Source organism: Lissotriton helveticus, chromosome 1_2 (genome assembly GCF_964261635.1).
Source record: "Lissotriton helveticus chromosome 1_2, aLisHel1.1, whole genome shotgun sequence".
Classification (NCBI taxonomy): Eukaryota; Metazoa; Chordata; class Amphibia; order Caudata; family Salamandridae; genus Lissotriton; species Lissotriton helveticus.
The window spans coordinates 415884263-415911836 of NC_136058.1; the positions used below are offsets into that span (position 1 = coordinate 415884263).

The 27574-nt window shown below is 44.2% G+C and overlaps 2 protein-coding genes across 3 annotated transcripts in view; one reads left to right on the forward strand and one right to left on the reverse strand.

The window, feature by feature from the left end:
• Nucleotides 1-27574, reverse strand: part of LOC144807017 (uncharacterized) — a 502862-nt gene that overhangs the window by 42433 nt on the left and 432855 nt on the right. The gene's annotated exons all lie outside the window — the stretch shown is intronic.
• On the forward strand, nucleotides 229-16883 carry LOC144807043 (uncharacterized). Its single transcript, XM_078673062.1, has 3 exons — nucleotides 229-350; nucleotides 13211-13379; nucleotides 13475-16883. The coding sequence occupies exon 3, from the start codon at nucleotides 14462-14464 to the stop codon at nucleotides 15974-15976; it is 1515 nt and encodes a 504-aa protein (XP_078529188.1). The 5' UTR covers nucleotides 229-350; nucleotides 13211-13379; nucleotides 13475-14461; the 3' UTR covers nucleotides 15977-16883.

Genomic DNA, 27574 nt, shown 5'->3' on the forward strand with positions numbered 1-27574 from the left:
ACATCGCTTAGAACACTGGGACTTTAGAGCCCATCCTTTTAATGAGAAAAACAAAACTACAAGTCCAATAAGCAATAGTGGTGGAGGGTGTCACACATGACCTGGCGCAACATCCGATTCAGCATATCCAGTTTCATTTTATAAGTATTTGACACAATATTGAATGTATAACATTTGTTTTTTATGGTCATGAGTCACCAGAATACTAAAAGCGTGTCTTTTATTTTGAAGGTCAATTAAGTAATGGTCACCAGCTTGGAAGCTCTGTTAATTCTTCAGTATTTGTCATTGATCTCCACATGTGGCTGGTTTGGGTCTACCCCCTGCATCGTTCCCGATACCTCGCACAGGTAAGGACTTTGTAGCAGCAATATGATAACCCCATACTCGTCTGTAAGAAGTACGCTCTGAGGCAGGTATCCGATCATTTTTGTGAAACAAGGAAGGGCCAATATCTGCTATGTACATTTGTTAAAATAAAACACAATCATATCACAGTATACTGTTCCGGCGGTTCAGTCCCAGAGTCATTATCTGTAACTAAACGCATACACCCTAGGAAGCATGTGCTTTTAAGACAAGTTGCGTTCACTTACCTGAAGGTGACATGCTTCCTCATTGGGCTATACTCCTCACCAGGCCGGCGCTACAATGCCTGGCGGGCACCACAAGCGGGCACTTTGTCGGAGATCTTTTATTAAGTACGCCGGAGGAGCATAGTAGGACAGAGGATGGTGTGTCATAAGATGTGAGATTGGTGAAAGTCTGAATATAAGATCAACTATCGACCAGTTGCCACAATATAGTTAATGTGATCATCCTGGTCCATGTTGAGATTAAAAACAGTGGCAGAGAAATTGAGGAACTAATGGCCCGTATCACTGTGTGAAAGTGTCGATCACCTATGGACCTGCTGGTAAGTTGGGGTCTATACTTCAGGTCAACTTTTTTCATGCTTTGTGTAGTCATGGAGCAATCTGTTGGCATTTCATCAGGACCAAATATGGGAAAACGGGTAAATGTGACCTAATCTTCTCCACCGCGTGAGGAGCTCTGTAACTCAAAGCCCTGCCCCGTGCATTGGTGATAAGGTGCCTATTAACATCTTACTACCACAGGTGAGCACTGTTTAACAGAGTGCACTAGATACGGTAACCTTCCTAAAATTCAGGACATACTGACTTATCCAATAGCAAGGACGCCGCATCAGAGGGCAACTGGTTTGAAAAGCCCATGCTTCCTAGGGTGCCTGCGTTCAGTTAGAGATAATGTATGTGGGACTGAACCTCCAGAACAGTATACTGTGAGTTGAATTATATGAAGAATGTGTATACTGGACTGTCATTTTCCTCGTCATCTCTTGTGATATGTAAAATAAAACACAACACACCGGGAGGCCAACAAGTCTATTATGAATTTAATGCAAAAATAGCAAAAGGCCAAGCAAACTAACAAGTCACAATTGTCTTTGCAATGGACGAGAGCATCCACCCTAAAGCAAGTTGGAGTATATAATGCTAATGCTACACAATGTATTTTTATACACTTTTCTCCTAATACAAGTCAATGAAACATGAACACGTGATAGAAACAGTTACTGAAACGACACTAATGAGTAGGAGGCAGGATCTTCTCTCGAGAGGAATGTGAGGAGTCTGTGAGGTGCAGATAAAAGATACACAGACAAGCTGCAGAATTCACTGTTTCTGGAAATAACACTTCTGTTTGTCAATGTTCAATTTACTACAAGATGCAGGAAAGTGTGCAGATGGACATCACTAAATAAAAGGGTTCTGGGCCCTAATAGAATCATGTAACTTTGCAGGTTATCATTCTAGCCAACTTGAGTCATTAGTAGGACTAATGATCATACTAACCAGCTTCAGTCAGTATTGGCTCCCTGAGACCTATTATCCTGGTAAGTAACTCCAGTCAGTAGTGACCCCTGTACCTTATATCCTACAAATATTCAAAACCAGAGGTTAACTCTACTGCCAACCAGTTCCAGTCAATATTGACATGTATTGTTACCCTGCCTGTAATGAATACCAGAGGCTAGCGTTGTTGCTAGCCAGCTCCAGTCACCAGTGCCCGTCACATATTATCCTCAATAGGATCAATGCCCAAGGCCTGTGCAGCTGCTAACCTGCCCTAGTCAGTAGTGACCTCCCAGACCTGTTATTCTGCATATAATCAGGAAGGCTTTGGCCCTAATAACACTCACCCCCACATCCTTACCGTATAATAGCAATGTAATTTATTTACATCATACGGTAGGTACCGCACTATATCACGCGATCCCACAAACAAAGTAAATCAAAATTTGCCTAATTGTTCAGCACTCCACCTTGTCAAAAATGACCAAATCACACCAAGCACTATAGCCTGCCACATCACATGGCACACTCATCCACAACATGACAAGATACCACGGCAGGGATTTGGGGCCATTAATCCTCTTTTCGAGGCTTGTGTGCTGAAGATGCACATGCTTTACATACTCCTGCCATCTTGTGTTGGGTTCGGATGTTTGCAAGTTATTTTCCTTTGAAGAAGTCTTTTCAGTCACGAGGTAAGGTGGCTCCACCTTTCGGTGATAGTGCGCATGGGCATCACTGCATTGTTAGATTGTTTTTTACCCCAAACGGGTTTGGATGTGTATTACTGCGCTGTGAAACCGCTCTTCAGGTGCCCCTCAGTGCGCAGTCCACTCTACCCTCAACGGTATTGTTTCAGTACACGTTTCCCTGTTCTCCGCGTTTCAAATCAATTGGCAAACTCTCCATTTTTGATAGAAAACCTCGTGGGCAACCGTCGGGCCTTGCTGCGTAGGGCCAGCCATCTGCAAATGGAACGGACTCCATTCTATTTCTGTCCTGGGTGCCGCACCAAGTACCCTCGCACCGACCGACATCAAGTTTGTAACTTGTGCATCTCTCCGGAGCACAAGAAGGAAGACTGCGACGCTTGCAAGTCGTTTCGGTCCAAGAGGACTCTACACGATCATCAGGCTCGATGATGAGAGAGACCACGTCAAAGCATTCAACACACTCTGGATATCTTCGGGGAAGAATCTGACCAACACGAGATAGAAGCGTCCGCCGTAGAAGAAGAGGCCCATCTCTATGCCAGAGCGCAATCGCTGGGGCATGCTGGGGCAGCCATGTGATTGCACTTCTATGTCATACCATTACCATAGGCGGCTGACCAAATGTATAGGTTATCTTGCGCCCTTCTGACATCTAAACAGGCCTAATAAAAAGCATTTGGGTGTCATCTCAATACTTAGTTGTGTGGCATGCACCAATTCTTTGACAGCTAGTTTGATCTCACATCAGAGTACTGGCTGATAGGTCTGACGACTCCAGGAGCAAAATAAATATCTGCATTTCCAACCCCAGATGGGTATTATCAGTTCACTGTAATGCCCTTTGGTTTGAAAAATGCATCTGCCACTTTTCAAAGGTTGTTGGACTAAGCCCTTGCTGGATTGGAATCCTTGAGTGCAGCATATCTACACAATATTGCTGTCTTTTGCTCCACCTGACAGGATCACCTGATTCACCTTAGGAAAGCACCGGGGACTCTGAGAAGTGCAGGCCTCGTTATCAAGGCATTCAAGTGCCAGATAAGGCAGGGAATGGTTGCATACTTGGGTCACTTTGTGAGTGGAGGCCAGGTTCAACCTTTGCAACCCAAGATCTAGACCATTCTGGACTGGGTGGCTCCAACTACCCAGACTCAAGTGAGGGCCTTCCTTGGCTTCCCTGGATTATGTCAAGCAATTAATTGTGCAGACTGATGCCTCTGAACATGGTATAGGAGCAGTGCTATCCCAAAAACATGACCACAGTCAAGATCAGCCACTGGCTTTCATCAGTAGAAGGCTAATCCCCAGGTAACAGCGTTGAAGTGCCATTTAGATGGACGCCTTTGCTATGGTTTGGTCCCTTGAGAAGTTTAGGTCAAACCTCTTTGGCTCCCCGCCATTCCTGAGGCCGCGGTGTTTCCCGGAGGAGCAACAGGTCCCCCACTCTTCGGTTCCTCCTTCTAACTTCCAGGTCTGACCTTTGCCCGCCCCGCTTGGCTTCGGTGACGGCCGCCTTAGTTTACAGCCGTCGCCCACAGAGGACCTGCTTTCTCCACTGTGGGGCCCTACGGAGGCGGGTGCGGCCTTCGCTCACGCAGTGTCCACAGCTCTGGGCTTTCTGCGCATGGGTGACCCGGTTGCTCATTTCCTGGCAGACCATCTTTTGGAGGTTCTCCACCAGGGCTCTGGTGGGAGTGGGCTATTGCTACCCTTTGAGGGTTCGCTCCTTTCTTCCCTGATGGAGACCTGGGGGCGTCCCGCCACAGGCGATCCGGTGCTCCAACACCTCCTGCACCGGCACCTTCCAGCGCCATGTGACCTGGCATGTCTTTCCCTCCACCCCTCTGCCTCCAGTCCACTTTTGCGGACTTCTTTTCCCTCCTTGCCGCTACTGTTGTCTCCGCCATCGCGGGAGGCCTGCTGGCTGGACTCTTGGGGACACAACATGTTCGTCTCGACCAGCGATGCTTTGCGGGCCCTTAACACCTTATGTGTGTTGGTTAGGGCCACCTCTTCTTTTTGGGACTCAGCTGAGTCCATGGGATTCGTCGCTTCACAGGAGACTGTTTAGGTCGACTTACGGCATCATGCGTTGGATGGCCGGGAGCTAGCAGCGTTTATTCTCCGCTCCGCTCTGGACATCTCGGAAGTGCTGGGCCATGCCATGGCTACCTCGGTCGCCCTCCATCGGCATGCTTTGCTTCGGGACAGTGTGTTCCCTGAAAATGTTCAGGAGCGGCTGGTTGATCTTCCATTCGATGGCACTCTGTTATTCCATGCCCCGGCAGACTCCGCCATCCAGAGGTTCTTGGCAGGGCTTCCTCCTCCTCCTCCTTCTCCTCCTCCTTCTCCTTCTCCCCCTCAGTGACTGCTGAGTTGATCTGGTTCTTGGACCTTCTTTTGGGCAGGTTGCCCTGGCTGTGAAGTGGGTTTTATGGCCACTCGAGTCCTCCTTGCTGAGACTGTTATCTGCACAGAATTGGCCCTGAGATTAGGCCTTCTGTTTTTCTCTTGGGCTGCTTGACAAGCTTCTGCGAGCTTTTCTTTTCCCCTCGTTTTTTCCTCTGCTGCGGAAGTTTCTTCCAAAGAGGGATCCCATGTCTTGGGGCTTAACGTACCCTATGTGGGGTAGTAGTAGCTGTTATATAGCTTGCGCTCTACTAGGGAGCTATGGTCGCCTTCGGACCTCTGCTCTCCATGGCATTTATGTATGTTGCTGATGCTTCTTTAGGTCGTGTGCGTGGCATTTCCTTGCCTTCATGCTCCTATCCTGGAGGCTGGGTTGGTTCTGTGTTTCTCCCTTTGTCAGGCGTAGCCTGCCCGGTCCTCCTGGGGCCCCGGGCTGTTCTTCCTGCTTCTGGTGGCTCATTAGTGCTGGCACCGCTCTGTCTGATCTGTTGCCTTCCGTCTATGGTGGGCTTGCCTTCTTTTTCCTCGTTTCCTTGGGCCCTCTAGGCTTTTCTTCTTCCTCTTCCTTGCCTTGGCATTGGATGGAAGCTCTGTTGCCTTGTAGGGGCGTGGGGTGCTTCGGCCTCCCTGGCCTTGCCCTTGGTTCCTCCGTTGAGAGTGAACAGGCTTTCTTCTTCTTTTTTCTTCTTCCCACACCGCTCTTGGGTTCGGTGGTGTTCTGCTTGTGGGGGGCTGGGAAGACGGGGCTCTTTGCCCTGTCCATTGGATTAGTCCCCTGTGGGACCCTCTGTCTTGTCCAGGCTGGTGGGGTCCTTCCGCAGACCCTCCTTTCCCTTGGGTATGGCTAGGGTATCTATTCTACGTTAAGGAATCTGTGGCTAGTAGTCTCTATCAGATGTACGAGTTACTTACCTTTGGTAACGATGTATCTGGTAGAGACGATTCTAGCGGCAGATTCCTTCACGGCCCGCCCTTCCTCCCCGTTCTGCGAGGACCCTTTGGCTTGCCCTTCTGCACTCGCCTCCCGGTGGATGGCTATGATGAGTGAGTGCATTCTTTCGATCTCTCGCCAAGACGTTGTCTTGCTTTGTTCCTTCCTCTTCCTTGGCAATGTAGAGACTGGGTCTATAGGTACTCCTGTGCCCCTCTGCTCTGGTTGCTCCAGGATTGAGGCTGGCGTTCTTTCGTCCCTCTTGTTCCTGAGGGTCCTGGCCACTCTGCTACCCTCTGGGTTTGGGTCATTTGGCCGTGCCCTGCCCTGGCTCCCTTGGGGGGGTTGTCGCACTCTATGCTGGGGTTGCTTTGGACGTCTGTCGTTCCCTGTTTGTCTTGGAACTTGCTCCCCTTCATGGGTCTTGGTCGGGGTTGTAGTCCTGCTGCATGTTGTCATGACATTTTGCATATTTTCCTTGTCTTAAGGGGGGTACTGTTTTCATACTGGCAGGGTGGCTGCTCAGGGCTGTGCTCTGTTCTTTCTTCTTTCCCTGTTTTGGGTACTGCAGTGTTGGCACTGGTCCTTATGGTGTTCTTCGACACCATTCCTTCTTTTCCATTTTTCTGCTGTTTCACACACTGGTCCCATGCTCCCACAGTTTCTCTGCTGGCTCCACGTTGTGGTGCGGAAAAGTTCTCCGAACAAAACTGGCGTTGGCGCGCCGGGGTGGGACTTATGTGACCTCGCTGACGTCACGTACGCGGACGACGCCTGGTCAGAGTCGCGTGATGCTGTCCCCCCGGCGCACAGGGATGCTGTGGCAAAATGTTTTCCAGATCCAGTTTCACGCCTGAGGATAATTCTACGTTAAGGATTCTGCGGCTAGAATCATCTCTACCAGATACATCGTTACCGAAGGTAAGTAACTCGTACAACAGGTACATCATAGAAAGACTGATGGACATATTGAAGCGGACCTAGAGATATATGCATAACACAGAAAATATAGAGGTCTTGATTTAGAGTTTGATGAGCAGGGTACTCCTTCACAAGCGCGTTGGAGTATCCTGTCCAACAAACGGATGGTCTGCCTGACCTAGTGCAAGTCAGGTGGATTGTCATGTGTGCAGCCTTACTCGGGTGCCGTCGGTGTAAATACATCGGACGGCCATTCCTTTTTAGATCAAACAGTCTGATGTATTTTTCTCTTATTCAGGACCACCAGAGAATACCTGGCAGTCGTGATGAGAATCTTTTTTTAAATGAACCCCACTTCCTGGGATAAAATTAATCAGGGAGAAAGTTCCAAGGGTGTGAGGGTGATTAGTTATTGGTTTTCAAAATCAAACTCCAGCTTTGGAAGCTTGTTTTTGAAAAACACAAGTTGGTGAATAGCCGCCTGAAACATGGCAGCCGCTCACCACCCCTGCAGTGCCTTCAGAGGAGCCACCATGGCTGCTGCTGCTCTGAAGGGCCAGAGAGCGCCACAGGGCCAGCAGAGATCTCTAACAAGTCGGGTGACCCTTTGGACTTTAAATCAAACCCATAGCTTTGACAAATGACAAATAGAGGAGTGGAGAAAATAGAGAGTTAATTAGAATGCTGCCGATATGTGATTTCTTGTATGTGAATAAGTAAATGACAAGACGCTGCTGTGTTCCTTACCTTAACGCAGACTTTTTTTAAAAAACCTGCTATATATGTCGCATTGGTTTATCTCCGCAATGTCAGCTGAGCAAGTTGCTGGTTATCTTAAATTATGTCATACTGGATTGTGGTCTAGAGAACTTACAAGGACCAAATGCTTCAGCTTGACAAAGCAAGGCAGTTTCAGTGCCGCCTCTATGTTCAGTGGAGTTCCGGGGCCACGGGATAGGCAACGGCTACTGGGTTGAGGTCACTTTCCTTTGATGTCATGTGACTCTCAAGTTAGCGAGGGCGAGCAGTCACAATATTCTCAGCCTTGTAATGTCGACCAGCTTGAACTCAGAGCTCAACAATAGATCAACAGACTTGATTTAATAAATGACCAGCACGCTGCTTATCTTGCCAAGACACAGGTACTTTTAAAAACTATTTTTATTGAACTTGTGCTCAATCGATGGTGTTGACAACGAAAATACGGTGCACATTAGTAAGAGTGATTAGAACGAAAGGGCAAAGTCTGCAAAAATGGAGTGAGTAACATAGCTTGGCTTTTCCTGATACTCCCTGGCCAAATCCCACTACATAAAACTAGATCGCAAGGATGGTACATATTTAACTTTCACTACTTCATGGCGCGTCACATGGCCCGGTAGCTCTACCATCCCTCCCATATCTTATCCCATTTACAAGGGCAGCCCCTGCTGAGATACACCCTGTGTCCACCCGTTGACAGCAATCAAGATCTGCTTCCCAATCCTCCACCCTGGGTGGGAGTGGGGGGTGTGGGGGTGTGGTGGTTGGCTGGCTCCCCAACCCCGTGCAATGTTACGCTTGCCAACCGCTGAAGCCAGGGCCAGTCATATTCTGCGAATACTATGCCATGTCACCTCACTCGTGATATTCAGGAGGTGCCATTTGGCCCCCATGGGGATCGCTAGGCCCATGACCTGGGACTTTATTCTCATGATCTCTACCCAGTAGCATTGAATTACCGGACAACTCCACACCGCATTAAAAAAGCCCCCCCCTAACATTCCCTTACACAGAGAGGTGGCCGCCCACCCTATTCGGTGCAACAAAGTTCTGGAGTAGTAGGTCCTATGTAGGATCTGTAGTTAAATTAGACCAAAACGAGTTCTAATTGCCACCTCCCTGGCACCCTGAATGGCCTCAACCCAATCGCCATCTCCAAGCGTGCCTAGATCCCTCTACCACACAGCTCTCCGCGTCCCCAAGGGATCCAGAGAACTGTAGATCAACTTCCTATAGATGGGCTTTTTCGGTCAGGGGATTAGTTAGTAGCTGGTCCTCCAGTGGGGATTCTTCAGGCAACTGACCCCCTTCCCGGATGTGACTTTGCAGAACGTGATCCACCTGCAAATATCAGAACCGTTTTTAGTCACCTAATTCATACTTTTGTTGTAGGATCGTGAAGGTCACAAGCGCCTGTCCCCTCCACACATCGCCCGGCCGTTCTAAGCTAATCAATCCCCATTTTGTGAAGCCCTGCAATCCTCCCACTGCACTTAAGAGATCACCATCATACAGTGGAGTAATTTCAGTCAGCTTACCTTCCCAGCCTAAATACCTGGTACCCTCTTTCCACACCTTTACCAATGTTTGGGTATGAGTAGGCAGGGTGCACTCATACTTTGTTTGATACAGCACCGGGGTGGGGTAACCTCTCTTGCCCATGGCCAATCTATCTACCCGGTAAGCAGGATCCTCACAGTCCGCAAAAACCCAGTTGTTGACTGCCACCAGCTGCGTGGCCCAGTAAACTTGTGAATGCTCCGGACCGCCAGTCCACCTTAATAAACTCCCCTCTGCACCTTACTCAGCGTGAAGTGCCACCATCCCACAACAGGAGCCGAAGTTCTCAGACTACCTTTTGAAAAAAAATGTCTGGTGGTATCTTAAAGGACGTTTTTTGCACAATGTACAGGAGGCCCTGGAGGGTCATCACTTTAAATAGGACCACCTGGCCCAGTAAGGAAAGCGGGAGAACCCGCAAGTGTGGGGGATCCCAGCGAAGACGGTCTAATTTCGGGAGTATGTTCCTGCCTGTGCTCTCTTGTAATTAACACAACCAAATATTTAAAGCCATGTAGTGCCACCCTAACTGTGCACCTAGAGTGCAGCCGCAGGGTCCCTGCCACCAGCAGGAATATTAAGGACTTCTTCCAGTTGATATTATCTCCTGAATAATCTCCAAGTATGTGAAAAATGTATAGGATTTGTTCACTCGAGAAGGCTGGCTACGTGTCATATAACAAAACGTCTGAGTAGACGGAGATTCTCACATCCCACTCCTGATCAACTGGAATACCCCATATGAGAGGTCCTGGTGAACCCAAACATGTGTGAAGAGCATAGGAGACAAGGAACATCCCTTTCAGATGGCAAAGACTCGGTAGACTGTATTATTGAGGCGCATGCACGCTAGAGGGGCCACATACAAGAGCTTAACAGCAGCGCCACTGGTTCAGCAAAGGAATCCCCTATTGCATATGGTACTCTATTAAGGTGTCGGAGATTTAAGCGCGTTCCCTGGTGTGGCATAAAGCCTGAATGATCCGGATGAACCACTGTTGCAATTACTGTCCGCAGGCAGATCGCCAGGGCGTTCGCAAGGACCTTAGTCTCAATATTAAGCGGGGAGATAAGTCTATAAGACCCACACTCAGTTGCTGGTTCGTCCTTTTTGGGATGACCACCACCACAGACGTTCTTTGGTCCTCCGGGAGACACCCTTATTTTCAGGCAGTCTGAAACCTACTCTGGAGGTACTACCTGATTTTATCCTTCATGCTTTTATATAATTCTAAGGGGAGCTCATCAGGCCCTGTCGCTTGCCCTGTTTGCAAGGTTCCTATTGTCTTATTTATTTAGTCTACTGTCAGGTCTTGGTCTAGTGCGTCTCGGTCCTCATTCGTTAGCATTGGCAGGGTCAGGTCTTTCATGAAGTCTCTCCCAGTATTTCCGTCCCCTTGTTGTCAGTGTCCTCAAGGATCCAGTTCCGTCCTTTGTCTTGTCTCTCTAACCATGTAAGCAACTCATTGGCTTTATCACCGACATCATAGAGACAATACTGGGTAGCCAGCGCATGAGTGCACACTATTTTCCATTAGTGCTCTTAATGTGTGCTGCTTCAGTTGATGGTGTAATGGGAGAGAAATTGATTCCCCACTTGCCAACCGAACCTCCAGGAAAGCACATTCCTTGTCCTGAGCCTCGCACTTCAATTTACGTTCCTTCGACATTCTCCCAATCAAGGCTTGTGTCTGGCCTCGAATCACTGCCTTAAATTCACCCTATAGCATGCAAGCTGATTCAACAGGCCGCCCGTTCTCCTTAAAATAGAATTCTGCTCTATCTCTCATACGACCTTTGAACGTCTTGTCTTTTAAATATCTCGGATCAACCCTTGGGGGTAGGATGAAGTCCACAATCGGCCCATCGAGTTGCACCTCCACCAGCGAATGGTCTGAGATTCCCCCTGCTATGTGCGTAGCAGCTCTAAAATCAACTTTATGGACAGTCTGGGTGAAAGGATGGTGCAGGCATGCCAGACTACTATGTGCTGTAGACAGGTGCATCCGGTTCTGATACCCTCTTCCCCTCTAGGGGCATTTAGGAGTATCATGAATATAGTATATGTGCAGTTCTGTCACCCCAATGCGTACATGCTCTGTCGTAAGCGTCTTATCCTTCCACAGGATGAGTCAGTCTTGCTTGGGTCTCTTTCCTGTTTCCCGGCACTTGACTGGCACGCCCGAACACTCGAGAGAGCAGTGACCCACCAGCAGGCTTTTGTGGAGAGCTTTTGTCCTGGATGTAGGGCTGCATACAGTAGGGCACCCACTCTGTCTTTTCTTTGCCTTTGCCTGAAGATCAGCAGTCCCAAGGTAGCAGTCACACCTGGCCTGTCGGTAAGTGCAAGCCCTCTGGAGGCCCGACCGTCAGCAATTAAGCCCACACTGTGGCCGGCTGGACCACAGGCGTAAGCTCAGACAGGGTGTTCGACACTGGAGCAGTTGTAGTCCCTCATGGGCCTCTGCCACAGAGTAGTCATAAATTCAGCAGCTAAAGGCCCAACACATGCTCTCCAGTAGATTTAGACCCTGTTGTGTTAGGAATTTGGCAAATGCAACCTTGAATGGGCCTGTTGGCAGCACACAATCGTCCAACTGGGCCTCAACAATCACTTTGTCGTAGAGTTTTATTTTTTGGCTTGAACTGTTGGGAGAGTCTTGGCGGGGCTGGGGGGGGAGTCCCTCAGACTAGCTGGTCCTGCTGGATGGCTTTCCGGCCTGCCCTACAGATAACGAGGATGTGTCGAACCTTGCCTCTTCCAGGACAGCCTTGTCCTCCCTTCCCTTTCTTACCAGACAGCCAGGCTTCTAGGCAGACTGACTTCTAGGCTCTTCAGGACAGGTACACAGCTTCTCCATTAAGTAATTCAGCCTGCAGGTGATGTCCCTTCAACTTAGATAAACTGTCAGGCTGACACCATCCCTGGTGTCACAGCAGGCACCTGAATACGTTGTAGAGCATTTTATTCCTTGGTAACAGAGGACTTTGAACTAGGGTATAAAAAGGGATAGATGGTCCCACTTGTATACACAAATGGCAGGCAGGAGATGCGGTTTACTCTGTCGCACTCTCACATTGCATTTATACTACGCACACCAACACCCTAAACACACACTTGATGTTAGCGCAAAATCTGGGCACAGGTATAGAAATGGAACATTACATGGGTGTGTCAGTAGGAAGCCACTACACTGACCATGATGCAAAGATCTCATCAGGCTATTGATCCTTACAACAGGGTGCATTGCCACCACCGCTCTATCTGGTAAACCCATGACAGTCCTCTAGCTTAAATAAGGGCACACTTGGTGTGACCCTCCAGGTCACAGGACCGGTCCAAGACCTCTCATAGTCCCTTGTTAGAAGTTGCACAATACTGGGGTGGCAGAAAAATTCAGTCTAATTTTCCTGTCTGGAAAAAAATGGTGTCCTGTTTTTCTGCACCCGGTACATCCAGGTGCCGAAAAACCTAACAAAGGATAATCAGATGGAATAAAATGAACACATGAAAGTACGCCTTAATTTCATTGCACTTGATTCATACTCTGGACTATAGTTGAGGGATATGTCTAGGCATAGTCCTCGCAATACACAATAGATTTGCGTGCGGCAGAGGCCAAACTCAAAAGTCAGGATACCAGATACAAGTAGGTGGTAACTCAGGGCAGGGGAAAATGCCTGTTGTCCGTGGAGGAGTCATTCCCTTCCCAGAAATATGCATTACAAATTAATTAATAGTGTATATGTTTTTAATATCTGTTTGCTGCCAGTCCATATGACTTTCATATCTGCCTTTGGGATTCTATGTTGCAACTCCATAGGGTACATGTATCCTTTGTGAGCTTAATAAAATGTTGAAAATTCTATAAATCCTCACTCCTACATCCAAGTACTCTCAGGCTACCTTTCTACACTCTGCTCTGTCTGAAAAACAGCTCAACATTTTCAAAATTCTGCAACTCTGCATTGATATGGCTTGTAAATTATATTTTTGGAAATTTTCATGTATTAACTATTTAATTTTAATACTATAGGTGATTGAAATTACTGACGAAGAAAGCAAGATTTAGCACCAGGCAACTGAAGTCAGTGCCATAAGAAGGATTATTTTGAAAAACTGAAGGTCATCCTGCCTTCTACGTTTAAACAATTTCCAAAATCTAGGTGTGGCGAGGAAGTGGGAGCTGAGTAAAGTACTATACTGTAAGTGATATCTCTAATTTAGTATTTCATTAACCCAGAACAAAGCCATATCTGTGCACAGAATAACGTTCATCTAAAACATCATGTAATCCCAGAGAGGAAGCACACACTGCATAAAAGAAAGTTATAACAAAAGGTTTCTTCTGAAGACCATCAAAGAAAAGACGCTGAAAGAAGACTCCGAAGCTGACACGTTAACAACCGAAATATTGGAAAATCACCTTTGTTCAACACCGTTTTTAACCAGTTACGCAAGTTTGAGACTATCTGCCTCTGGGTAGAAAACCACGACCCACTCTGCTCACTCTTGCGAAAACCTTAAAAAGTCACCACCTTATTGTGTTCATAACAATCTAAGATTGTTTCCTTTTTATTGTGTACTGTTCTGTAATTCTATGTAAATCGCCTCAACATTATCTGCTGTGCGTGAGTGATATGTAAAACTGTTAAAGATAAAAATGGATTAAATGAGCACAGTTGCGCTATAGCTAATGTAAATAAATCTTCGTCTTCAGAACTACAAACCTTAACCTTACACCAAACATAGAAAGGGTAAAAGGAACTGATGTTCTGAGACTCGTGATCCACAATAGTACTGTGCACGTTCTAATGCCCTCAGTTACTGCCATTACGTCAGTGCAAAAAGGTACTTATCAGCTTAATTATTAAATATCAGACTAACACCTTATCACTGCATTATTAAGAACCTATACAAATAAATTTGAGAAAGTCTTCAGTCACAAAATAAGTTGCTGCCGGAGAGGCCATAACCTAAAGACTATTATCTGCTAGAAACATTTCGACAGGTGTTACAGGGCTGCTTCCAGACATAGTTTGCTCAATTGAAGTGTTAAGAAGAATACACACAATTTCTTTTAGAGATAAATGCTGAACATTATCTAAACAAGCCTGACTCTAAAATCGGGTTCCCTCTTACCGTGGCATATAAGCAAGAGAAAACTAAATGTAGAGATATTAACTCTAGGAATACACCTTATAAAAACACTGGCTGTGAGAACAAATTCAGTGTTCAAAACCGCCTCAATCAAAGCAAAATAACCTAATTTGGGGGGAAAAGTTACATGTGCCAAAATAGACACAGCCATAAATCTTATCTCACAGAATTTGACATAATGCACACTGGGGGAATCCACTCTCAGTGCAAAGTATGCCAAAAAAGTTTCAAGCGTAAATCTTATCTCACTGAGCATATGAGAATCCACACTGGGGAAAACCACTCTCCGTGCAAAGTATGCCAAAAAACTTTCAGGCGTAAATCTTATCTCACTGAGCATATGAGAATCCACACTGGGGAAAAACCTTATCAGTGCTCTGAATGCCAGAAAAGGTTTAGTGTCAAAGCGACTCTATATGAACATGCTTTAACCCACTCTGCGGAAAAACCTTACCAGTGCGATGAATGCCAAAAAAGTTTCTGCCGTAAATCTAAACTCACTGAACATATGAGAATCCACTCTGAGGAAAACCCTTATCAGTGCTCTGAATGCCAGGAAAGTTTTTGTAACAAACCAAGCCTATTTCGACATGCATTAACCCACTGTGTGGAAAAACCTTATCAGTGCTCTGAATGCCAGAAATCTTTCAGTGACCAAAGGAGTCTCACTCTGCATATAAGAACCCACATTAGGGAAAAATCTTTTCAGTGCTCTGAATGCCAGAAATGTTTCAGTGTCCAAAGCAGTCTCACTCGGCATATAAGAACCCACACTGGGTATAAACCTTTTAAGTGCTCTGAATGCCAGAAATGTTTCAATTACAAAAGCACACTCACTGAACATACAAGAATCCACACTGGGGAAAACCCTTATCAGTGTTCTGAATGCCCAAAACATTTCAAACTTAAATCACTTCTAACTGCACATTTGAGATTCCACACTGGGGAAAAACCTTATCAGTGCTCTGAATGCCCAAAACATTTCAACCGTAAATCTATTCTAACTGCACATTTGAGATTCCACACTGGGGAAAAACCTTATCAATGCACTGAATGCCAGAAAAGGTTTAGTTTCAAAGCGACTCTATATCAACATGCATTTACCCACTCTGTGGAAAAACCTTATCAGTGCTCTGAATGCCAGCAATGTTTCAGTACAAAAAATAGTCTCACACGGCACATACGAATCCACACTGGGGAAAACCGTTATCAGTGCTCTGAATGCCAGAAATGTTTCAGTGAAAAACGCTCTCTCACGGTGCATATAAGAATCCACACAGGGGAAAAACCGTATCAGTGCTCTGAATGTCAGAAATGTTTCATAAACAAATGCAGTCTCACTAAGCATATAAGAATCCACACTGGGGAAAAACCTTATCAGTGCTCTGAATGCCAGAAATGTTTCAGTGACAAAATAAGACTCACTCAACATACAAGAATCCACACTGGGGAAAAACCTTTTCAGTGCTCTGAATGCCAGAAATGTTTCAGTGTAAAAAGCAGTCTCACTATGCATATAAGAATCCACACTGGAGAAAAGCCTTATCAGTGCTCTGAATGCCAAAAATGTTTCAGCCAAAAATCTCATCTCACTGGTCATGTGAAAATCCACACAAGAGAAAAAAATGTATCAGTGCTCTAAATGTCAGGAAAGATTCAGAGGTAGAGATGGTTACAAGCGCCATAAGAAAACACACCATCAGAATAATCAGTTCTCCGAATGCCAGAAAAGCATACATTTTAAACTCAATCTCACTCTACATGAGCAGACGCACACGGGGGAAAAACATTACCAATTTCTGTGAATGCCAGAAATTTCTATTTGATAGGCACAGCCTCACTAACCATAAGCGACTCCATACTGATGAAAAACCTTAAGAGTGCTCTGAATGCCAGAAAAGCTGCAGAAAAAACGCTATTTCACCATGCGAAGCTCCACACTAGAGAAAATCCTTATGCCATAAAAGGTTGAATCTGAAAGACAGTGTTATGCTTTATGAGCGATCTCACTCTGGGGAAAAACCTTATGAGTGCTCGAAATGCAAGCAATGTTTTGGCTACAAATTACTTCTCACTTGACATGAGCGAACTCACACGGGGGAAAAAAGCCTTATGTGTGTTCTGAATGTGAGATAAGGTTCAGTCTTGAATACAATGTCATTTCACATGAGAGAATTCACACTGGACTAAAGCCATATACAGGAGGGGAAAGCCAGAAACGTTATACTCAGAAAGGAGATCTCTCTAAACATGAGAAATGCATCCACACCAGGTGTAAAGTCAGGCGTATCTTGAGTTGCAGAAAAGCTTCTAGCAATCTGACTTTACATGAGAGAGCACATATTGTAGTTTCAATAGAATTCATCAAGAAACTCTTGCAGGATAACTTAGGCTGCCCGCATGCAACCTCCAAAGAAATTTCAGGCCTGGAAATATTTTTAATTGCAACAGAATCCACAATTTGAGTATCTGAAAGTTACAAAACTCTCAAGGTCTTTACTTAACACAGAGAAGTGTTAGTGCTTGCAAAAATCAACTAATTGCCCAACAAATCACAATAATAATGTCTTAAATTTTACTCCACCCAAAAGGTTTCTACTCACCCTTGTTTCTTAACATATGACTGATATCTATATATTCATGATAAGATTAAGCCTATGCGGAGATCCCTCACCCTTCTCCAACCTGCGTCACTCCTGGGTTGGGGCAGCCATATGGGAATGGCGGAGTCCAGGCACCACATCAACCCTCTGGAGCTCCGGGCGATTCGTCTTGCATTGAAGGCATTCCTTCTTTCTTTCAAAGGAAGAGTTGTGCAGGTGTTCACCTCCACCAGATTCCTGTAACAGACTGTTCGTTGGACATGGTCCAAACATCCTACACTTATCCATACAAGATTGGGCACTCTGATTCAGGTGCACTGACCTCTCTATACCCGTATACATATGGGACTGACCGCTTGCAACAGGATACATGCGTAGTACAAGGGACATGGTTTACACACCCATCACTCATTTCTACTATGGGCAATCTGGTTTTCGGGTGTGCTGATTTTCCTAATGGTTCTTTCGCCCTTGGGTATACAGCGCTGACCCTTTAAAAACACATGCCAGTACATCGTGGTATTTGCATTTAACTTCGATGGAGGCCCGTCTTTAGTGATTCTATTCCACGTGAAAAAGTGGCTGTGTGTGACAGAGGCAAGAAGCCTTCAGCATTTAGAGCGCGTTCATTCAGATTCATGCTGCCGGCATGGGACTACATTTCCCAAGTACTCGTGGTCACGTGACTGCATCAGAGCAATGCGATTATACAACCTGAGTCAGTTGCCACACACCAAATTCGGCTTTAGCTAGCTCCGGATCCTCTATTCGAGCAACAGCGATTACTCTGGACACCGTCCTCCATCTGCTGTGGTATAACGGATTGCTGGCACACTGTATACAGTTATGGGTCTCTGACCCTACGTTTGTTATATCTGTAATTTTTTCATCATCGAGTTCCCTGTATATAGAAATGGGTCCCTGAACCTACCTTTATGTTTAACTTGAATCTTTTGTGCATCAAGCGCGTCTTTTCATTTTTTTATTGTTATGAAAACGTAAAGAATGCTGCATTCCTGTTAAAGATATGGAAGTGTCAAAGCACACTCTCTCATGTCATAGGAAAGTTCTCAGTGCACATGTGGCAGGTGTTGTGTCTTGAAAACAAAGCACGCTGCCCCCATGCAGAGGTCAACTATTTAAAGCCCATTTACTCCATTGCATCGCAGCCTTGTTATTGCAGTGCACATCAAACACGTCCGCTGTTTTCAACTTGAAGAATGCTGCATCTATGTTTAAACTAGGCAGTGTTATCATGTGCCTTACCGCTGCATATTTCAATGGAGCAGTTGCTTCTGGAATCTAAGCATGCTGTTCTTGTGTGTTGGGCCAACTAGCTCTAAGTGTCTCTTTTTGCCCCACAACACCACATGTTTCCTTTGGAAGTTACTGCACTAGGTATTGCCTTTGTTCACCCTGTGCTGCCGCAACACAAGCTTGTTATGAGGCACGAGCCATCAAAAACATTGATACACAAACTTCAAGGCAGACACACGACTGCCTCCATGATCGTGGCGTGTCTCCCCCTAGTGTTAACCACCATTACGCTGCCCGCTTGTCTCGATAAACATTAGTGACATCTGAATACATGCTCGGAGAACGTATTAGGGACTTCACAGCCATACGAAAATACCTCAGTCACTATTGCAGACACCGTCTATGAGTATATGGACAGTTTTTAATCTACATGGGCACACTTTTTCCTTACGCTTGTTCTGAAATGCCTAGAACTGTTACAGCCTTCCAGAAGACTTATTTTCTTACCATGCTCACCTTCCTATAATTCTTTATTAGGGCGGAGAGTCACCCTGAGCCGCATGCCATGGTGAGTTGAGGCACATTTCCCGACGTCGGCGGACTAACTTTTTTTACAGTATATTATTATTGTAGTGAATTTTGTTGTCTATAAATTATTTTATTTTTCACCTATACTAAGAATAACAGACATTGACTATACAGTATATGGTTGTGTCCCGTTTATATGTATGTCTTGGACTGAATAGCTTTGAAATGTAACGCTAGCACAGTTGTTCAAATGTCTGACCTCGATTTTTTCAAACCATTCTTATATTTCCCATGTATGTATTCTTTTTGGTACCACCAGTGAATTAACCATTCTATGAAGATTAATATGATCACTGGATGGTTTTGTATATTAAAACCCTTCTTTATACTTATATTGGTTCATACACCATTTTTAGGTCTCGCCTGAGCCAGGCCGCATGCGTTGCTCTGCGAGGCTTTTAGTAAGGGCTTTAAACTCTGAACACGTGTGTGTGGTTAAACGATGGATTTGGGCTCAGATCTTTTGACTGGGGTGAATGTGTGACATTGATCCACATTCTGTCCATCATTGTTGTTTTTGCAGTAACCGCTCTAAGTGTACTGGGGATGCTCAGACGTGAGTCCCAGGCACTCCACACCACTGGAAGCAAGCTAGCCGGGCTGATGAGAGGTGTTACCTCGAAACCGGGCCGGTCCTCGGATGCTTGTTTCCGTTCTGGGAAGGACATGGCTTTTGTAGTTCGGACTGGACTGTTCCCATGGGGCACAGGGTCAGCGCTGATTTGCATATCGCCATTGTCTAACCCAGGGTGGTGTGGAGTGGAGTGGAAAAACGATGGATTTGGGCCCAGATCTTTTGACTGGGGTGAATGTGTGACATTGATCCACATTCTGTCCATCATTGTTGTTTTTATAAAAAAAAGGAGTTCTTTATCTATACTAAACCTCCAGAAACATTGGATTAACCAGTTATAAAGTCACGTCTAGCTTAGTTATTTTATAGTCTTCTTTTTAAGAGAAATTATTTCACATTGTTACTGGATCTGCATGGCTAAACACTTATAAGGTCCCAAAGGCGAGACCTATTGGCTATGCCAATGCTTGTTATTGATTGAGTACAGTGAGCAGCAGCACTTTTGATTAGGTCCCGAAGAAAGCCGCAAACACCTCTTTGGAGGGTTAATAGGCTGAAACATGTTGACCTCTTATTAACTTTCACTCTGCTGCCCCCACTACCCTGAGCTCATTTTTGTGGTATTTCGTATACCATTCTCTATAACAAAACATGCCTGAACTCCTCCCTCTCAGTGAGGGGGCTGTACCCTGTACTTTAACTAGGTATAATGGTGGGAGGAGGTTCTGAATGAGGAAGCATGCCAACTATGGTGGGTGAGGGAAATCTTCCCTTTAAAGGGATATTTCATCTTAGCTAGGTTTTCATTTGCAACAGTAATCCTCATAGACCCAAGGGTTTCTTGATTGTGGTGGAAATACATTTTTACCCCTTCATTGTACGTTTAAGCATAGACCATTGCTTGAAATGTTGTGATCAATGTAGGAAAAATACTCTGTGCACTGAGAAAATGTGTTAAAATAACGGAAAGTTGATAATTGCATTTAATACCTTCTCATACCTGGATTTATCTAGAAGAGAAGTCTGTTAATTCATGCAGATTTTTAATACCACAAGGTATAAGAAATTAGGGGATCTTTATCTGATATCTTTATCAGTAAATTATCTGAAATTATTGCACATATACTTTTGCAAGTATTATTTCTAAAGATAAAGGAAATTCTATATTTGTCTTTTCTAAACTAACTCCAGTGCGTTTAACTACAATAACCACCTCTCTCAAAGCAATATTGTGCTTGGTTTAGTGAGAAAGCTAAATGATCTAGGAGAAACCAGGACTGCGCGTCAGTATTTTTCTTAGGAAGCTTTAAGTTAGAGAGTGAAAACACTTTTTAGAATGCCCCAAAAATTGTGACAAAGATATTTCAGTATGTTTGACAAAAAGAATAGGTACATTTCATGACAATATGGAAATGGAAAATAAAATAATAGAAACAAATATTTACACCACATGACAAAAACATTAGAGATTACATTTCAACAATATATAGGAAATACTGAGGTTCATGTATTAATAATCCATTTGGTAAAAGTAGTTGCTTGTAGAGTCAGCACACTACTGTGTCTGTGATGGCTTTTAAATAAAGGCATTTTAATGCACCCCATTTTACTTTCAGGTACACAAATGTCCCCTTGGGTTACTACCTCCTGTTACTGTTTTTCAGCCCACGTATGGTTTCAAAGCTTAATACATACCTTAAGGATGTATTACGTATTTAGAAGGGACACTATTAACATTCCCCTTCCAAATTCTTAATTGTTAAATGGGCTTAGTACATTTCAAAAAGCGGTTTAGCATTTGCAAACTCTGGGAATTACCGAACCAGTGGATTTTTTAACAATAAAACCCTTGGTACATGAGTCAATTGTTCTCAATTCCCTCCAAATTAAGTTTGCTAATAATGTTAGTTGAATGATAACCGGTGCACGTACCTATTTAGTGTTAGTGTTGCTTCAGATCAAATAAAAACAATCACACATAACTCTTACACAATGCTTAAAGACAGAATTTCTGACATCCAGCTTTAATGTTTTCTTAAATATATTTGCAAATGTTGTCACTTAAACAGGAAAGCATCTAAACCGGTCTCTGGACATAAAATAGGTTGTAATCATAATCTTTCGATACATTTTCTGAGTTCCAGGAACAATGTGTGTTATCTGTGTTTACTCTAAACCACTATAATAAACATTTTCAATGCTTTTATATTTGATCTGTTTGTACAGGTTTCTATTGCAGACAATAATCTAGATTTAGACCAAGGATCTATTCCACCCATGGCTTTTAAAACCTAATTATTATTGATCTCTTTTAGTGTTATTGCAACTAAAACTGGAATAGAACTGATCTGAGAGATGGACCTTCAAATTCAATTTATTGAACAAACTATGGAGTTAAAATCTGAATAGATTAGTTCCACAAGCATTGCCTGACCACTGTATTTTATTTACATCAATAGATTACTAATCAGCACATGTTGTCTAAGTACAATTCACTCATCTTCAATTTTTCACGGAGCTCATGCTGTGTCTGTGTGAATTCTTTTAAAATATGACATTTAAATGTCCAAAAGTTTAGGAATTCTAGTTTCAAGCCTGGTCAAACCTTAATGAATGCTATACCTAAAGATGCCCTTCTGTTCCTACATTTTATTGTGCACCATGATTCAGAAATAGCATGTTTTTGCTTTCGGAGGTAAAGTTCTAAACATATTTATTGTTGTTGCCATCTGAAACATGATCACTAATTGGGAAGATAACAACAAGTGGTCCTGTGATGCTTGCTGGAATGGGAAGTGTTTAATCAAAAGGTGGATTGAATTCAAGTTTAGGTGACAATTTTACAAAAGTGTATGGATTTTGTATATATTTAAAATTGTTGATCTCTAAAAAGGCTTAAATCAAAAAATCGAATTGAAATTCAAGTTTATTATTTTAATCCTATTGTTAGAAAAGATGTAATTTTGAACCCCATGAGGTGGGTCTTTTCAAGAAAGCATTCAGGTTGTAATCAAATAATGCTGAGAAGGTTAAAATATTCAAATTGAATTCTAATTACACATGAAATGTTCATTGTTCAATATATCTCTCTTAGTATTTTAATGTGAGGACTTTATTGCTTAAGGAAAATAATTAGTATTTATTTTTCTATATGTAGCAAGCATTACATTAATGAAACCACTGTATCCCACCTTCTTTCTTTCCTTTCCTGTTCTTTATGAATGTTTCTATTGTTGAACTTTAACCCCTTCCACGCTCATGACGAGCTGGGCTCGTCATGAAGTAGCCTGCTGCTACACTGATGACGAGCCCAGCTCGTCATGAATGCATGAGGATCCCGGAATCCCAGCACAGCAGGGGAATTCCCATAGCATTCAAGTGGTTAAAGACCGCCCGAAATTAAGAATTGTGCTGTTCCTAACTTTGCTAAGTTACAGTTTGTTGATTTTTATGTACACCTTTCGTCTCTTATGTGTATGGCAACTGATGTTCTGTTTTGCTTTAATAATCAGCTTATGTTTATTAGGTTTTATTATTCAATAAAATGTTTCAAACACAACAAATGGTAGTTGACATGTGTTTACAACTGCAGCATTTTTATTGTATGGGCACTTTCAAAGGGGCCAAAAATATTGTCTGCGGGTTGACGGAGTACCACATTGGCATCAGCAGGCAGAGTTTTGGGCAGGTGATTGGGGGTATATGTAAGGTTGGAGTAGGGGGAACAAAGCATGTACATTGTGTGGACTGTGACTCCTAGAGTAATTGTGAGGGATACCATGCTACCCTGTAAATGAATCCCCTAGGGATTATTATCAACAAACTTTATTCGGTTTTATGAAAGAAAACCATAAAAGTCATACATAAAATGATAAAACATTTTCCAAGTTACAGATTGACAAATATAATATGTACAAGTTAATCAAAACACAAGATAAAAATTCATGAAGTACAGTACAGAAGTTAATCGCTGCTTGACCTGAGTCTAACAGCGAACCGTAAAAAGTAAAGCGTATGCAAAACAGTGTCATTAGAGAGCAGTTGTAAAAAGATAAGAGCTGGTCTCACCCTCCTAAAACCTGTTTTTTTGAGAATGGGAATAATAAATAACTTTCTAGGGACAGCATAAAAACTACAAAACATTATAAAGTGCATCATGTCCTGACGAGCCTCACTGTTGCAGCTACAGGACATGAGGCACTGGCCTCTGTGGAGGACGCGAGGGTGTGCCATGTGGTAATGGAAGAGGCTGAGCCAAAACCGGGTCATTGAAAATGATTATGGATGCTTTTAAGCCCTAGAAGATAAGGTTCGCTGGTTGGTACGGTTTTTAACACGATGTACATACGCACACTAGGCTTACACAGCTCATTTCCCTCTCTATCACAGTGGCTTATTCCTAAAAAACACTCTTTGACCAGAGAAAAGTCACTCTTACATCTGCGCTCAGGGTTAGCGAATAGTTCCTACCTACCCTGGAGAGGCCAACTCTTATATACTGGAGCTATCGGATGCGTGAGACACAGTCAAGTGAAAGGCATTCCCGTAGGATGTCTTTGCGAAGTGTATTTTCTTGCTTAGCCCAAATATTAAGCCACAAAACCAGGGGACGGAAAGCCAGTACATTTTAGAGGAAAGGCATTCTCAACTCTTTGTGCACGACATAAAACAAAGTGCTTTGTGGGACAGAAAGCGCCATTTGGAGGAAAGAGTTCCCAGTACTTTGCACTGCTCCTACCCCAATGTGGCCCAAAATCTCACTCCCATAACTAACCTTTGAGATATATTTGTCTTCATATGTCTTCAAAAGAGCCCCATTGGCTTCCCTTCCCCTCTGCTGGTAAAGTTAAAAAAAGCTGAAAAAGCTTTCACTAGATCCCCTTTCTTCAAAGTAAGCAAAGGGCACCAACTCAAGGAATTGTCAAACTCCCAAATAGGAGAAAACATTGGTCTTCGGTATTGATGAAAGTCAGAGTTTAATAGTGAACTGCTTAGCTTTACGAGGTCCCACCTGCATAATGAACGACTTGGCATGATGAAACAACAGATCCAAGTCCTCCATAAAAAGGGCAAAAGAATTCAGAAGAAGTTGTAGGCCCCTAGCTGTCCTTGCCAAGAGGATTGCGTTGTCCGCGTATAGGACTGGCAGGCTATGCTTGCCTACCTGGGGACAATCCGCATTTGTGGCCAAAAGGGCTTTCTCTAAGCAATTAATAGATAGGTTAAAAAGAAAGGGTGCTAAAATGCACCCCTGATGCACCCCTCTCTTGATGTCAAGCTGACTGGTCACTTTCAGGTCCTTTGAATAGCGGACAACCGCAGTTTAATTACGGTGAATAAAATGAAATAAAAGGCGGATATGGCGAGTGGACCTCTTACGGTGCGAAAATCATAAGCATCGTTCATTCGGACATAATTGTCGATCTGGGATGGCATTTACTGATGCTTCCTGCTCTTAACCTACTGTCAACAAGCAGCGACATACACAGATAAGGAGGCTTCCGTTTGATATTCAGTACTGACGAATACACTACATCTTATACCCAGCCACCATAAGGCTGGGACGGAATTATAACCAGTCAGAAGGCTTATTGACAATCTTCGATATTTGCAAGCCCTGAAGAAGTCATGGGTATTCCCAGTACGACGAAACAAGTGTTGGCGTGAAGTATTCCAAGATACCACACATTAAAGACCTTTGGAACCATCTATTTTGTTATTATTACGATATAACTGTACATGCAAACTGTATATCAATATTTTATATTGGTGTGATAGAGATTTGTAGAAATTGCTAATGATCCATGATCATATCTGGGGTAATTTGGATGATTAACCCTACTCTAGGCACCCAATACAAATATATTACTGCAGAACTACCACCTGAATAACGTGAAGCGCCACAGCTATCCAGGACATAATCATCCTACTTTGTACATAGTGAATAAAATGATGTTACTGTCAATGCCAATGGAGGACATCAACTGCCACAGCTTGGACCTATTGACACAGTTGAATGCTGAGGACAGGTCCATGAAGGCTAGGTATATGGGGCTGGAACGAGCCACAGTGTATTTGTTCAGAACCATGTGCAGGTTTAAACACTGTTCCACAGTGGAACGACCTGGGCGAATGCCGTTTTGGATATCGGATAAAAAGTTGTTTTCATCAACCCATGATGCAAGTGTGTCAAGTACCATGTGGCCGACAACCTTCACCACAGAGTCCAGCAGAGAAATGGGCCTATAACAGTAGGTACTGTCCTGTTATCCCTTTTTAAATGCTGGTACTATAATCGATAAAGCCCAAGAATCTGTGCGGCCAATCTGGACTGCAGTATTGATGACAGCTGTGAGGACAGGCACCCAGGTTTTTAAGTGGGCGATGTAGGGATCTGGTGGGATCCCATCTGGCACAGGGGCCTTGTTTTTAGATAGACCCAGACTACCGGCAATCACCTCTTGCGTGGTGAAAATAAGTTCCGACTTGCCTTCCACCCTTTCCTGCCCCTCAATTGGAGGGGTATGCGACTGGTAGATACCCTCGAAATGATGTACCCAATCGTCCTCTGTGATTTGGGCATCCAGTAAGTTAGCATTATTTCCAGATAGAAATGGGCTATTAATAATGCCCCAGAACTTTGAGCTATTACGCTCCACTAAATCGATCCAGGCCTCCTCCTTCAGGACAGACTCGCGAGTTGCTAGAGCAGTCTTATATCCTCTTCGTAGGCCTTTGACCGCCACCCGGTCTCGGGGTTTAACACCCAAGGCATGTCTCAGGTTCCTGGAAGCCTGGGAGCACGCCGAGTCAAACCATCATGGACCTGGTTGCTAACGGGCCCCGTAGAAACTTCCTTATGACAGTAGACATGGATCCAAATGCACCCATGATGTCCAGAGCACTTGCCTCATCGTCGAGGCAGGTGGCTAACTCGCTGCGACACCGAGTTAAAAGGGACTCGTGGAGTAGCTCTGGGACAATACACCCTCACTTTACGCTCCTTCCCGCTTCCACCTCTTTAAGGGGGACACCAGCCCCCCCGCCCACCTTGGTGTGTCCGTGTGTTCGGGTCTAGCCTGTTAAGACACAAATGGGGTTGTGGTCACTACATTCACTCGCCTGCACAGAAAAATCGGTAACCAGAGAGTAAAAGGGAATAGATACAAAGGTGAAATCAATAAAGGTCTCACACCCTCTCCCCGGAGGCAGCTTATTCATTACAGATGTTAAATCAATTTCAAGCAAGATGGAGTTAAGCTCAATACCCTGGGGAGTATTTTCCATGTGTAAGCCTGCTTGTCGTGCACAGCCCATAGCTTCCACTCCACCTTTCCTGATGTCCCCACACATATGAGTGTTAAAATCCCCTGTTAAAGTTTTTTTGTGATAACTCTGACCCTTCAAGATGCTATCCTGAAGTACAGACCCCAGCAGAGTTATATTGCCCTCATCGGGTGTGTAACTCCCGCGTTGTAAACGTTTACCCAGAAGTAGCTTGCTCTTTCCACTGGACAACAACATCACATTTAAATTGGGAGAGACATATAGAGCCAGAAGTAGGTAGCCTAATTCCGGTTGGTATCGGCCGAAATTACCGAATTTCGGTCGTTACCGACCGGAATTAGGCTACTGAGCTGTAGGTGGCCCAAATTACTAATTCGGTAATTTACAGATTCGGTATTTTAAGGAATTGGTAAATTACCGATTCCTTAAAATACCGAATTGGTAAATTACCGAATTAGCAATGTAGGGAGCACTCAAATGAGTGCTTTCCCCTATTTGAGATTCGTTATTTACCACCAACTACAAGTTGGTGGTAAATAATGAAAACCTTTGAAAAAGCATATTTTTTGCTTTTCCAACAGTGCCATGTTGCAGGCATACATACCCGTAGGGCATATATGTCTGCAACAGGTGCACACATACACAGTTGAGGGGTGCAACAGGGTGTCAAAGTGACACTCTGCCACCCTTCAATGTTTCCCCCTTTTACCGAATGAGTATTTACCGATTCGGTAATTGGCATTCATTCCTATGGGCCTCCAGGCCCATAGGAATGAATGGCAATTACCGAATCGGTAAATACCGATTCGGTAATTACCGACACTTACTTTAAAATACAAATTACCTACATCCCATTTACCAATTCTTAAATACCGAATCGGTATGATTCGGTATTTAAGAGTAGGTTAATCGAGATTACCTACATCTGGCC